Source organism: Nesoenas mayeri (genome assembly GCF_963082525.1).
Source record: "Nesoenas mayeri genome assembly, chromosome: 1".
Lineage (NCBI taxonomy): Eukaryota > Metazoa > Chordata > Aves > Columbiformes > Columbidae > Nesoenas > Nesoenas mayeri.
The window spans coordinates 176,924,099-176,937,705 of record NC_137541.1 but is presented as its reverse complement, the minus strand read 5'-3'; the positions used below and the strand labels follow the sequence as shown (position 1 = coordinate 176,937,705).

General features: G+C 35.3%; 1 protein-coding gene across 3 annotated transcripts in view; it reads left to right on the top strand.

Annotated features, from left to right (window-relative positions):
- The window catches only part of TDRD3 (tudor domain containing 3), a 101,880-nt gene that overhangs the window by 57,422 nt on the left and 30,851 nt on the right, over window positions 1-13,607 (top strand). For all 3 annotated transcript variants that reach the window (XM_080363702.1, XM_080363704.1, XM_080363703.1), the window contains exons 6-10: window positions 284-355; window positions 895-1,044; window positions 1,739-1,882; window positions 4,830-4,986; window positions 5,343-5,468. In XM_080363702.1, the coding sequence (XP_080219828.1) occupies window positions 284-355; window positions 895-1,044; window positions 1,739-1,882; window positions 4,830-4,986; window positions 5,343-5,468 (649 nt within the window). The remainder of the gene's footprint in view (window positions 1-283; window positions 356-894; window positions 1,045-1,738; window positions 1,883-4,829; window positions 4,987-5,342; window positions 5,469-13,607) is intronic.

Below are 13,607 nucleotides of genomic sequence, written 5' to 3'. Positions count from 1 at the left end.
TTTTGCTATACAACTGATTTTTCTGCATTTGCTGTATGTTTTGCCTTCATGATTTTGCAAATTTTCATAGTTTTCTGTGTCTCCCTGCCCCTCACCCAATCTTCACCTTAAGTACTTTGAGATTTTAAGTATATAATTAAATATGTTATATTAAGTATATAATTTCTGTTTTTTAGATTAAAATGTTGATCTTGCAAGTTTCATGTATTTTCTGCAATAGAGACATGTATCATATAATTTCTTTTCTCTTTGCAATTTATTAATCAACACTTTTCTTTTACAGAGTTTAGCAAAGCACAATAGGAGTAATATTGGAACGGAAGGTGGGCCTCCCCCTTTTGTACCTTTTGGGCAGGTATAGTGCACTTCTCTTTGTCATTTCATAAAAAAAAAATAAAAAATGATTATCTACTGGAACTTGTTCCAGTTAGGTAAAGGCCATCAAAATACTTTAGATCATGATGAGTCGGATCTATAAAATGTGCCTGTTTTTAAAAATATGCATTGATCCTGTCACTTTGTTGTGCCAATTTATATTTAACATTTTTCCTTTCAATTTCAAACTTAACATTTTATTTGGTATGTGGAGCCTTTGATTCTTCTGGATAGATCTTGTAAGTGCTAACGTGGTTCCTTCTTGAATACAAGAGGTATTTACAATAATTATATTACCTACATCATGAGCTAAGCTTAAGATGTAGAAGTCCTTATTTTTGACATTTTTAGAGGACAAGAGGAGTGTGCTTTCAGCAGAGACATCTAGATGTCATAGGTGTAGATTTTTACAATTGTATTATTTATCTAAAGTTGTTCTACTTTAATGGAATAAGACTGATTTTTTTTCAGATGAGAATAGGTAGAAAAGTGAATTAAAGTTTTCCTTTGGCTTTTCAGAAATGTGCATCTCACGTGCAAGTGGACAGCAGAGAGCTTGATCGCAGAAAGACTTTGCAGATGACAAATACTGTAAAAACTGTTGTGGAGAATGATGAGTTTGAAAAGCAGAGAACAGCTGCTATTGCCGAAGTAACAAAGAGCAAGGAGGTTAGAATGCACGTTGCAACATTTTACTTACTGTGATTATCTTGTTATTTTATGTATTTCTCTCTTAAATGATAAATGCTTTCTGATGTTTGTCTGCTTATAATTCTAGTCATGTATCTATAAAAAGATGAATCAAATATAGAGTCCTTCTGGATTGATGAGTATGTTCTCATTTTAAAGCAATAAACGTATCATAATATTTTATTGTAGATGTGATTTTGATTTGATACTGCTATGAAAAAATTTGGCTTTTACAGTTTAGCTAATGAGATTTAAGTAATAAATGCCTGTCATCAGTTTTCATCAGCTTTTTTCTCTTCTGAAAAACCCATGTTTCCCTGCATTCAGTCTGGAGGAATAGCTAGGATATTTAGTTCCATCATGTCAGATTTTTATGTCCTCCCTTGGTTTTCCTTTAAGCTTATTTTTCAAATTTGCTTGGTAAGTCATACAAACTAGAATTATATACCCTTTTTACAACATCATTAGGGCATAGGGGAAAGATACCTATCTAATAAATTAATCTTTTTTTCTGTGTGTACATTAGTGCTTTATTTCTTGATTTATTTCTTCTATTATAATCATAAAAAATACATCTGCATCAAATTTACTGCACTCTTTCTACTAGCTAAATATTAAGGCTTACTTTCATAAGTTCTGTTTACTGAAATGTTATTTTTGTGCTTATCTAAAGACCAAGACATTTGGAGGAGGTGGTGGTAGTAGCAGAAGTAATCTCAGTGTGAGTGCTGGAGGGAATCGAAACAGGGAACTGTTCCAGAAAGAGAAGATGATAACAAAACCTGAGGGAAAGAATGAAGGTGTCTACCGAGAACTGGTAAGGTGGAAGACTTAAATGGAACCTTAAACCTGTACTATTAAAAAAACCAAAACAAAACAAGCAACTCAAAAGCAATGTAACAAAAATAAACCAGAAGACCCTGACTTTAAAAAAAAAAAAATACCCTTCTACCCAAACACCCCCACAAACAACAGTAACAACAAAAAGCAAACAAATAAAAACCCTCAACAAAATAAAACAAACCGCAACAACAACAAAAAAAAGAAAACAAAACATCACCAGAAAAACACCACACAATTTTAATTGGGTAATTGTTTCAAGTATTGTGTTTTCTGTTTTTCTTGTGGGCTGTGAGAAATGTGCATTACATTGCACTGTAAAATGGCAGTACTTCCAATTTATCAAAACTTAGTATTATCACACAGAATCACAGAATGTTAGGGATTGGAAGGGACCTCGAAAGATCATCTAGTCCAGGCCCCCTGCTGGAGCAGGAACACCCAGATGAGGTTACACAGGAAGGCGTCCAGGTGGATTTTGAATGTCTCCAGAGTAGGAGACTCCACAGCCCCCCTGGACAGCCTGTTCCAGTGCTCTGTTACCCTCACTGAGAAGAAGTTTCTTCTCAAATTTAAGTGGAACCTCTTGTGTTCCAGTTTGAACCCATTGTCCCTTGTCCTACTGTTGGTTGTCACTGAGAAGAGCCTGGCTCCATCCTCGTGACACTCACCCTTTATATATTTGTAAACATTAATAAGGTCACCCCTCAGTCTCCTCTTCTCCAAGCTAAAGAGACCCTCAGCCTTTCTTCATAAGGAAGATGCTCCACTCTCTTAATCATCTTTGTTGCCCTGCACTTATGTCATTTAGCATATGTAGGTGCTGTTCAGAAGAAGCAAATATGAACCCACTAAGCCTATATAGAAAGCCTTCTTCAGTTAGAAGGAATGGATAACAAATTTGTTTTGTCTTTTTAGAACTGTGACATCAAGTAGGTTTGATTGTTGTTCATGTATGTTGTTGGCTTGTGTGTATATTTAGACACGGTTAAAAGTTTTTAGTCCATCTGGTGTGTTACCTTCTGAGAAACCCAAAATGTTGTGTCTTTACCTACAAAGTAAGAAACAAAGCAGCGATTTTTTTCCTGTTTATTTGTAGACAGTAGATTGTGGAGGTCAGTCATTGTCCTCTATTAATAGTCCTTACAGGCTATGTCCTACAGTTTTCTTTGTCTTTCCAGTTTTGTGTAGGAAAAGCAAGATTTTTGCTGCATAAATGAAGTTGGAGGGAGAGGTTTTGACATCTGAAGATACTTAGGATACTACCTGCTTTCTCAAACAGTCTTTTGTCTGGGAAATTGCCATTCCCTTGGGTCTCAAATCCTGACTTAGCCAAGATATTTTTCTTTTTCTTTTTTTTTTTTTTAAATCCAGAGCTGGCTGTAGAGGTATATATGAGTATTCATTTCTTACTGGTCTTCGAACATAGCTGTTGTGCACAGAATTTCCACTGCCATAAGGAGATGACATAGCAGTAAGGGCTAGAAGTTCTGTTCTCATTAAAACCAACTACTTACCTACAAAGGGGAGAAGAGTGAAATAGATTTGCTGAGGAAGTTCTTTTCTCTGTTGGACCCTTGTTACCATTCTAAGAGAACGCCCCAGAGGAGGAGCTATTAAATTCTGTCATTAAAAATAAGACATTATTTAGCCAACTGGAAGTCAAACTCAATTGAGATGATGATTCCCTGTAGACACTGAGGTCATGTTTCTGCCCCATTGATCTTTTAAATTGCTATTCCTTTACTTAGTCAGTTTGGACAGTTAAATTAAGAATATTGTTGAGCTGAGGAATGAAGAATGCTGGATGATAGCATTGGAGTTAACTTTGCTGAGTATGTGGGAGTTGTCGCCAAGCACTGCAAAGTCATGTCTTGCCCATTACACCGTAAGACTGGAAAACAGAGGAGAGGAAGGGTTAAATGTTATTTGTCATACAACTCTCATACAGTTGTAATTGAAATCATTCTAGCAATAAAAGTTCTTTTAAGCAGTGGGACAGAAAGGGGCTTCTGTATCATAGAGGTTAGGTTCCATTGGGTCTGGATGGTTTGTTTTTTTTTTTCTTGGGGGGGGTGTCACAATATGGCTATTTTGGAACCTGTAGGTAAAATGTTATGTTCATGAGACTCTAGAATGTATTTGGTTACAGCTACTGCAGTAGGTGGGTAACTGGCATCATTTTGGTTGCATATGGGATGGGGAAGGACAGATGGCCCAGTCCCATTTCATGTTCAGTGCATGTAGGTCTGTATGCACTGGAAGAGACAGTTCTCACTTGACTGTGTTGAAGCACTGTGCAGATGTAAGGTTATTTTCTGTACTTAATGTTCTGTGATTCCTGCTTTGCCCTTTTGTTTTCATGTTCTATACAGTTTAGAATAAGAAAGCATGTATTTCTGTGCAAGTGTATTTCTTTCCTTTCTTCTACAGAACCTTTACTGATTATATTTTCTCCATTTTTAAGAAGTGTATAACTGGGTTTTGTATTGTCTGTAAAAGTTGTGGAAGGGTGTCTTTATCTATAAATAGCAACAATGGCTCGTTTTTATGCGAGTATTATTCTGAGAGATTTGTTTCAGTTTTCATCTTAGAGAAAGTATATTACAGTCTGTCATACTGTTCCAGTGTACAGCAAAGAAAGAGGTAGACTAGGGCAATTTGTGCTTGAAACCACATAATATTAGAACTGAAAACTTATTAATTAAAAATCATAATAATAATATTAAAAAAACCCCATACTAGCTAATTGTTTGTACCTAAGAAAGATAATATGTAAAGATTTTATATAAAACTGATATCATCAATGAAATACGAAATGGTGTTTCAATTAAAAATTAATGAGAAATTAAAGTCAAATCTGGTGTTTTTATGGAATCTCTCTTGCATTTTATTATTAGGTCTGTGAATATCTTTCATTTCAGGTTGATGAAAAGGCTCTAAAACACATAACAGAGATGGGTTTCAGCAAAGAAGCAGCAAGACAGGCACTTATGGATAACAATAACAGTCTAGAGGCGGCTTTAAATTTTCTTCTGAACAGCAGTAAACAGAAAACCATTCAGGGACCACCACCTAGAGGTAAAACTTGCAAAGAAATTCTTTGAACTGGCATTTATGAGTGAAGGAATTTGTGTGTGATGGATTGCTAATGTAGTTATAGAAGGGCATATCTGCATGTTTTTTCTCCTGCAAGTTAGAATGCATTGCAAACTTGAAAGCAAATACTTAGAAAAGGCCTCTATGTATTGTATTCTTGTCAAAATTTTTGAATTTGAAGTAACAGATTTGAGTATCCTTAAATGAAAAATAGCTGTATCTATTTTGTCCGTGGTAAAATGTTTTAAAGATAGAAAATACAAACATTTTATAAGTGAAATTTAAAAGTGCATACACTCTTATTTATTCCTCACTCACAAATGACTTGATGTTTACAGGTAAAGGGAAGGGCCGAGGCCGAGTACGGCCTGAAGATGAAGAAGAGCTTGGAAACTCCAGACCATCTGCACCAAGCACATTGTTTGATTTTCTGGAATCCAAAATGGGTACTCTAACAGTAGAGGGTAAGTTATTGAATTTAATGTTTCTGGAACCAAGATTGGACAGTGTTGGTGGAATTGTTTTTCCTAACTTGTCATCTAAAGGTGGTTCCTAGAACTTCTTCCACAGTCAGCTGTAAAAACAAGGAGCGCTAGAGAGCTCTTCCTCTCCTTTGAAGAAACATCGAACAAATCACACCGTGGTGCTTTGTACTTCTGTCTTGATTGTAGAATAGCTTAGGGTGTTTGTTTCAGGCTTAGATGTCTAAAAGTCAGTAATTCTGAAATAAGGTGGCATAAATCCCAGTTTGTTAGTTTGATTTGATAAATGATCTTCCGACTTCAATGAACTTACATATTGTTCAGAAGTAAAGAAAGAGAAAGGCCTCACAGTCCTCATTCCTCAGTTTATAAACAGCATGTTTTTGTGTGCTGCCCAATTAAGAGTTTAGTAATTGTGGTGACCTTAATTATTTTTGTATTCACTCTCTCTGGAGGGGAAAATAATATATTTGGGAGTGCTGTAGAATATTGAACAACTGTTTTCTCCAGGTTTTCCTGTTTAATAACTGCAAGGACTGAGGGAAAAGTTAAGATTTTTAGAAAGAGGGAAGTCAGTCCCTCAGAATAAATGTGAAAAATGTGGGATTTTTCTTCAAGTTATCTCCTAGTTAATTTCTTAGGAAGCCATACAAGAATGTAGTCTGTGCACCAGGGTGTCTCTTTAGGTCTAAATCATTCAGTAATTTAACAGACAGATGCATTAGAAGAAACTCCGTAAATCCTAAGGTCTCTAGAGGCTGCTGTAATATTGAGGTAAAACCCACTGTAAGCTGAGTAATAAATTGAGATAATTTTCTCTTTTGGCTGTGGCCTTGGGGGTGTTCCAGTGACCAACATGAAATGAAAATATTTGCTTCCATTATTTTAACGTTAAGGTTTTGTGATGGACTTGCAATGTTTTTATCCCTATAAAAAGACACTTTTCATAAAGGCTGAAATAAGGTCATACTAATTTATGTGAACTGTTCGATATTTTGGAATTTTCTAAGGAATGGCTACATTTGCGTGTAATTATTTTTATAACTTCAGTTCCAAAATAGTCTTTGACTCCTAATAGTGGACTCTTGCTTTGTGGAAAAAGAAAGGAGTATGGAAAAGTGGAAAATAAGCTTGTAGTAAATGGAAGTGAACAGGTTACCCTGCTGGGAAAGGTACAAACAGCTGTAATGTCAATAGGCACCTGCATCTGAAATCAAGTAGAACATCCCTATAACTCTGGTTAGTTGAGTGAGACATCTTTTTTTGGATGTATTATTTTTGTTTGTAGCTAATTTGTATTAAAAATGTGTAAATATTTTCCTCTTTTTTGCTATAGCAGTGAATTTAAGGTTAGTTGGGTTTGAGAGTCATTATTGAATTAGCAGTGAAAACACAAAGCCGTATAGACTCTCTCCGTGCATCAAAACCTCAGTCTTCTGTGAGAATTATTAGAATTATCTGCTTTCCATTAAATGCATGGTGTTTTTTTCAAGACTTATTTTTGTTAGATCTTTTGGAGCTTTGTAGCTGTACATTTACAGTTGCTACTTGCATAAGCAGTATAGAATTTTGCATTAATATGTTTGCACATTTTTTGCAGCTGGTAGCAACATGATCAGGTGAAAGACAACACAGCAGTCGAGAAATTCAGTTTTTGGAGCTGTGTAGTGGGTGCCTTTATCCAAAAAGAGGAGAGGGCAGCAAAGAAAAAAAGACACATTTTGTCCTAGAATACTTGCCTCTACATATGGGCTCAGGAGTTAATGAACCTGCTGGCAACCCCAGGATTCTTTTGCTGCTGCTGGTAGAGTTAGATGCACTGTGAGCCATTTTAGAGTTCACTAAACATTTTTGTGCCGTGCTAAAGTTTAACCATGAACAGAAAGGCATTTGCTTATTAATGTGATAACTTACAGTTCTTTGGATAGCAAATGCTATATTGTTGCTGTACCTAGGCTGAGTTTCATTGCAACAGTGTCTTTTTTGGCCTGCAACATAAGTGATTTTTAAATAGCTACATATTGTTTTTTATTTTAATTGGGTCTAGGTCTTACTGAAACAGTTTGCAGGAAGTGAACAAAAAAGTTATAGTAGAGTTTCTTATGTGTGTTGTTCATAGTTTGTTTATGGTGAGTAGCCACAATCTTTATGAAATGCAGCTAGTTGTAGATTGAGTATTTATACCATGAGTCTCCACTGCATTTGTAAGAAATTTAAAAGAATATATCTTTCAAATATGTAAGCATTCTGCATTAGCTGATATAATTTTGTAAATTGTTCAGGTAATCAATCTAATCACATTTTCAAAAGCACATGTAGGGAATTATGCTTGAGATGGAACTTTTGGCAAATCATTTTGCTTACCAAAAATGAGTTAGATTTTTACAATGAACAGAAATGAAAACAGTCGTAATGTTTTTGTTTTACATTATGAACATTGTGGGGGTTTTTGAGTAAGTTTTGTACTTACATTGAGAGATTAGGGAAGACATTTAAAGGAAAAATAATAGAAGTTATCTCTGTGGGACATATTCCTTTCTTATTGTCGGTAATTTTATAGTAAGTATATAGTAAGTAAGTAATAGTAATTTACCAAAAATTGTGAAATTAACAAATTGATTCTTTTAAAATAATATTGCTGAGTAGTAGTGTTTGCTTAGGGTAAATTCTGTGATCCTTTGAGTTTAGTACATGTACATAGCCAACATACTGTCGTGTAATAAAGCGTAGTGCTCTGTGAGCAAAATAAATTGTTAATTAGGATGTAATATATATATTGAGAGAGAGAGAATTTATAATCTTCAATATTGTGTATTAAAGATAAATACATTTTTTATATATTTTTCCCTTTTAAATAAATGTCATAAGAAGAAAAACATAATTCAATGAAAGCTTTGTAAAGGCTTTGTACTCCTTCAGTTGCGAAAAGTTCTGGTGTATTTCCTAATATGACACTCAGGGTTTCTGGTTTTGTGTGTTTTTATACTGTTGGTTATTTTAGCATTCTCTGGATGATCGATATGCAATGTGATGTGCTATTTCTGAGTTGTGCTTTTCTGAAAGAAAAATTGCTAGCATTTTTGAAGAGTTTGGAAAGTATTCTGATTTTTCTTTTTGAAGAGATTTTTTAGCGTGTCTTTTTATTTTTTTCCTTCTAAAGAAATAATAATGAGCGTTCTTGTACTTTCTGTTATTCAGAAGTCAGTGGGCTTTACAGCAGTTGCTCAGTTGAGTTTTCTTAGTTTTTAATTTTCCTAACTGAATGTGTGTTGCCCGTAGGACTGTGCCTCTGTTTCTATGACAGGTTTTATTTTTATCTTGCAGAGTCTACTTCAAATGGATTTCTCAAGAAATACATAGGCATACACTGAATTACAGGCTTTTTGTCTCTTTAAAGTGCGTTTTTTTTCTTTGACAAGTCTCAGAGAACCTGTGCAGTCTGACAAATTCAAACACATCTTAAAAATCATTTATTGAAAGTGTTATTTTTCTGGCGTTTTTATGCCTCTGTGGTTGAAAATAATCTCATTTAAATTCGTAATGACTAGTTGTCTTATTTTTCTGGCATTTTTATGCCTCTATGGCTGAAAATAATCTCATTTAAATTTGTAATGATTAGTTGTCTTAAGTTCTATGCAAACTGAAGTGATGTGTTAACAGTGTTAGCAGAGTGATGTCTGCAGTGATTACCACTTGTGAACTCTTTTGCCATGAAGTCTTCCTCCAAGTGTTTGCAGAATGCAGTGTGTATGTGTATATATATTACTAGCACCTTTTTCATTTCATTTGGTCTTGTCAGTTGTTACTGGTAGAGACATGTAGTTCTCTTAGTATTGAAAAAGTAGTGATCAGAAATGAAAGACATATCAGGGAAACAGCTAGAAACAACTAAAATATGTAATGTTACATAGCCGAGAATAAGGTCCCTTCATTGATTTTTCTGTGTAGTAACTAAGGAGGGCTTAGACGGGCAGGTTTTTCTGCATTTATATGTAGTGTAGTACAGCCTCCATTCAATATAGAAGATTGATTGTTCTGCAGTATTTCTGGCCTCTTGCTGTCCCATATAGTCTATAAAATGCCAGTTTGTTTTTCACATATTCAGAGAGATAACCTTTGTATAGGGATAGTGGTTTGGAATAAATAAGGACACCCCTGCTCTTACACTGATGCACATGAACAGGAGCATATGATTACCTGGAATGGCCGTATTTATCATTATCGCAAGCATTAGGCTTCTGCGCCCTTCAGACACATTGTGATTTCTTCTAAATGACTGAGGGTCCATGTAGAAGCAAAATAATAAGCCACATTTACTGAACTGAGATAAATATTTTTTAGTTCTGTGCTATGCCATATTTTCTTCAAAAACTGCTTATGTGATTTGGGGAGTGGCTGACAAGATGATGTATTTCTTTTCAAGCACACAGAGGATTTATTTGCTTTTCTCTGTGCATCCCTCCTAGTTTTTCTTATCTAGTGTTTCTAATTGCCCCTGAAACCTCAGTACTGTTGAGAATTTTTAAATTCAGTTCTGGGTTTGCAGTAACCAGGCTAGGTGGGTCCATCAGTGAACAGGAACTGCAGAATAGTTGTTTAAGTTATCTTTGATTTTTGTACCTTTTCATAGTTGGATTTAGACCAAGTAGAAAAATATTTATGAATCAAAATACCTTCCTATTTTGTTTAGGAGATACTTCTATTCCCTTCTAGAGATAAGACAGTACATTAAGCTTTTTGTTGGTTTTTTTTTTTTTTTTTAATTTGATTTTTTAAGAAGTATAAATTAGCTGTAAGAAAGTAAAATGTTAGTCTTCGCCCTGTCAGTGGTGTCTTGTGAGGTTTCTTGTGTTATCTCTTTTTTCAGAATTAATGAAAAATTATTTTAAGTACGTACAGCGGTCAAAAGTATTAAATAGCTGACTCTGTGGCCTGATAGTTCTTTAATTATAACACGTAGCATATAGTAAATATAATTTAAATGAATTGCAAAGAATTGAAACAAACCTGTAGCTTTACACTGCAGAATTATTTATTTAATTTTAACTGTGAATGGTTGGTGACACCTGTGAAAGGTATTCTTGTGTTAAAATTAAGTAGTTTGAGTTCTGGTTGTAGAGTGAAACCTGCTGACTCTGAGAGATAACAAAAATAGTAGTGCTGTCAACTAGCTGCTCTTGCTTGCACTTGGATTATTTCTGCTACTGAACACAAAAGACATTTTCCATTACTCTTTTTTTCATTATTATTATGAAAAACAATACATCTATCTTTGCCAGCTTAAATAAGTAAGCACAAGGATTATCAGGGAGAGCAAAACAGTGCCAAGAGCTCTGAGTATAGAATTAAAAAATAATGGACAAAAATGACGAGAACCGGGCATATTCCAGATACTTTCTTTCTGTTCAGTTCTTAGGGACTGAGAACAGGCTGGTGCTTCCATCTGCTCAGCATCTAAAGTCAAAGACATATCTGTGTCTTTTAAAGACTCAAGCAAATATCAACTTCTTAATTATTTGTTTATTTATAGTTAAAAAAAGTAGGTGGTAGGAGACATAGCAAAGATTTTGCTTACAGTATTGACCCAGGACATAGAATGTCAGAACCTTTTGAGTTTCAGATAGTGCAGAATTACCTCTTCAACCCTTCCAAGAGACAGGCAGTACTTGAGGTGGACATTTCATGTTCTTTCTGTTAAAATGAACCTTGTGTGCAACAAACTGGTGGAAGAGCGGGTATTGAACTCTTCTCTTTAGTGACCAAGGACAGAACCCGAGGGAATGTCAGGAAAATGTGCCAGGAGAGGTTTAGGTTGGACATGAGGAAAAGGTTCTTCACCCAGAGGATGGTGGAGCACTGGAACAGGCTCCCCAGGGAGGTGTCACAGCCCCAAGAGTGTTGGTATTCAAGAAGAGATTGGACAACACTGTCAGACGCATGGTGTGAACTGTGGGGTTGTCATATGCAGGGACAGGGGTTGGCCTCGATGATCTTTGTGGGTTCCTTCCAACTCAGTATATTCTATGATTCTATGATTAATGGGATCACAGAAAAAGCAAGTGGGAGGTAGCACGGTTGTGTAGCCTGTTAATAGGGCCACTTCAGGAGAAGGGAGAAAGTCAAGGGCTGTAGTCTCTGCTTCTTGCTCCAGAAGTTAGGCTTTGACTGAAATAAATATTTAGATATGCAGTTTTGTTTTAGACGTGGTGAATTATTCCTACTCCAAGGGTAATTCTTTCAGGAATTAAAGATCATCATTCTAAAAAACCCACAATTTTTCATCTCTAACCTGAATTTTCTATACTCAGCTTCTAACTGCCGTATAATATTATGCCTTTCTTGCCGTGCAGAGAGCTATAAAAATTTGTTTACTAGTAGCTATTTGTAAGACATAATGGACCTGTATTTCATCCATCAGCTGTTACCTGTGTGGATTGAGCTTTTCTAGCTTCCAATCAGGGACTTTTGACCAGAGTGCTTTCTCTGTTTTCTCAACAAACTCGTTTATGAGTTATCTTCTTCATATGCATCCCATAAATACAGACCGTACTCTTGTGGTGATTTGAATGATGCCGTATAACATCAGTATCACATCGACTCTTGCCTTTGCTCACTCTACATCTTGAGCATCCCACCTAATTTAGCCACAGTTACCATTCTATTCTCTGTATCAGTGTTGTCTGCAGGACTTAAGTAACAGAACAGGTGCTGGCTCTTGTAGGAGGGTTTGCAAACAATTGCCTTGCGCAGAGGTTTTCTTACTGTCTCATGTGAACTCTTCACCCAAATGTCCCTCAGAAGAAATAGGACTTCAGTGGAGACTAACCGTTTATCACGAGCAGGACACACACCCAAACTCGTAGGGACCCAGCCGCAGAGATAAAGGAACAGGGCATTTCTGTGCTTTCAGATTTTAGTATCTGTTTTTCCTCCCACTTTATTGTTTGTGCTTAAGGTAAACCAGAATTTTAGCAGTCTTTTTCTTCTTTTACTCCATTATCATATATACTCTCAAAATAAGTTACAGGTTCAAAATAAGTTGATAATGCAATATAATATAATTTTTAAAAAAATATTTGTTTAATTTCTTGTTCAGAGAATTTTTTAAAATATCTGGGGGTCAGGGAACTTGGGAGGAAAGAAAGAATCTGACCTTTTGGAGTTAAAGGGAATCTGTAACATTTGGAATTTACCATTTAGTAGCCATGTTTTCAACAAACACAATGCACTGAATTCAGATCTGAATTGAGAAATAGTCATGTTTATTATGCAGCTTTACTTCTAAAATTGAATTTCAGTCACTGTAAATTGTGAATATCACGAAAATGAAACTTATTTTTGTTGTTGTATTATGTTAGCATTGGTGACATATTAGGACACTTGGGTTTTTTTGTTAATAGCATCTCTTTAAATAAGAGAGAAGAATAATAGTAGATCTCATGCATTTAGAAAATAATAAAAAAATAGCTATTTTTGTTTCAGTCCTTTAATCCTGTAAATTTGGAGTGAAAGCAATAGCAGAATGTTTGGGGTTTTTTTGCCACTTCTTTGTTAATATTTTAATCCTCCTCAGCTTGTATTTATTTTGTTTCAACAGAAACGTGAGCTCATGTTCTAGTTCCTCAGTGCTGCTACGTTTTAGAAAGAATTCTATTGATACTTATATAACTTGACAAAGCTCTTGAGTAATTGGAAATTCACTCCATGACATGAAGTGTGTGCAAATGTATTACTAATGTCCTACTAATTTTTTAATCTGTTGGCCAATACAAGACTGAACATGCTCTGGGGGTAGCTGTTTCAAAGACATGCTTCCATAAAGTCAAACAAAAATGTAGTTCAAGTTGGAAAAAGAAACCCAAATCATTGCCACCAAATTGGGAAGGTCTGCTGTCTTTGAGTTTAACCACAATATTAAACATGATAAAATCCATTGGAGAGCTATAGGAAACAGCATGACTTAAATACTATTGTGCATGGAACAGTGCTTTTCAGATTGTCTTGGCTGGGATTTTGAATTGCAGCAGGTCCTGCCAGTTTCTTGAGCAAGAGAATGCAGCTGGTTCTGCAGAGTCGTCTTGGGTCATCACATACAAAAACTAAAAGGAATAAAATAACTGA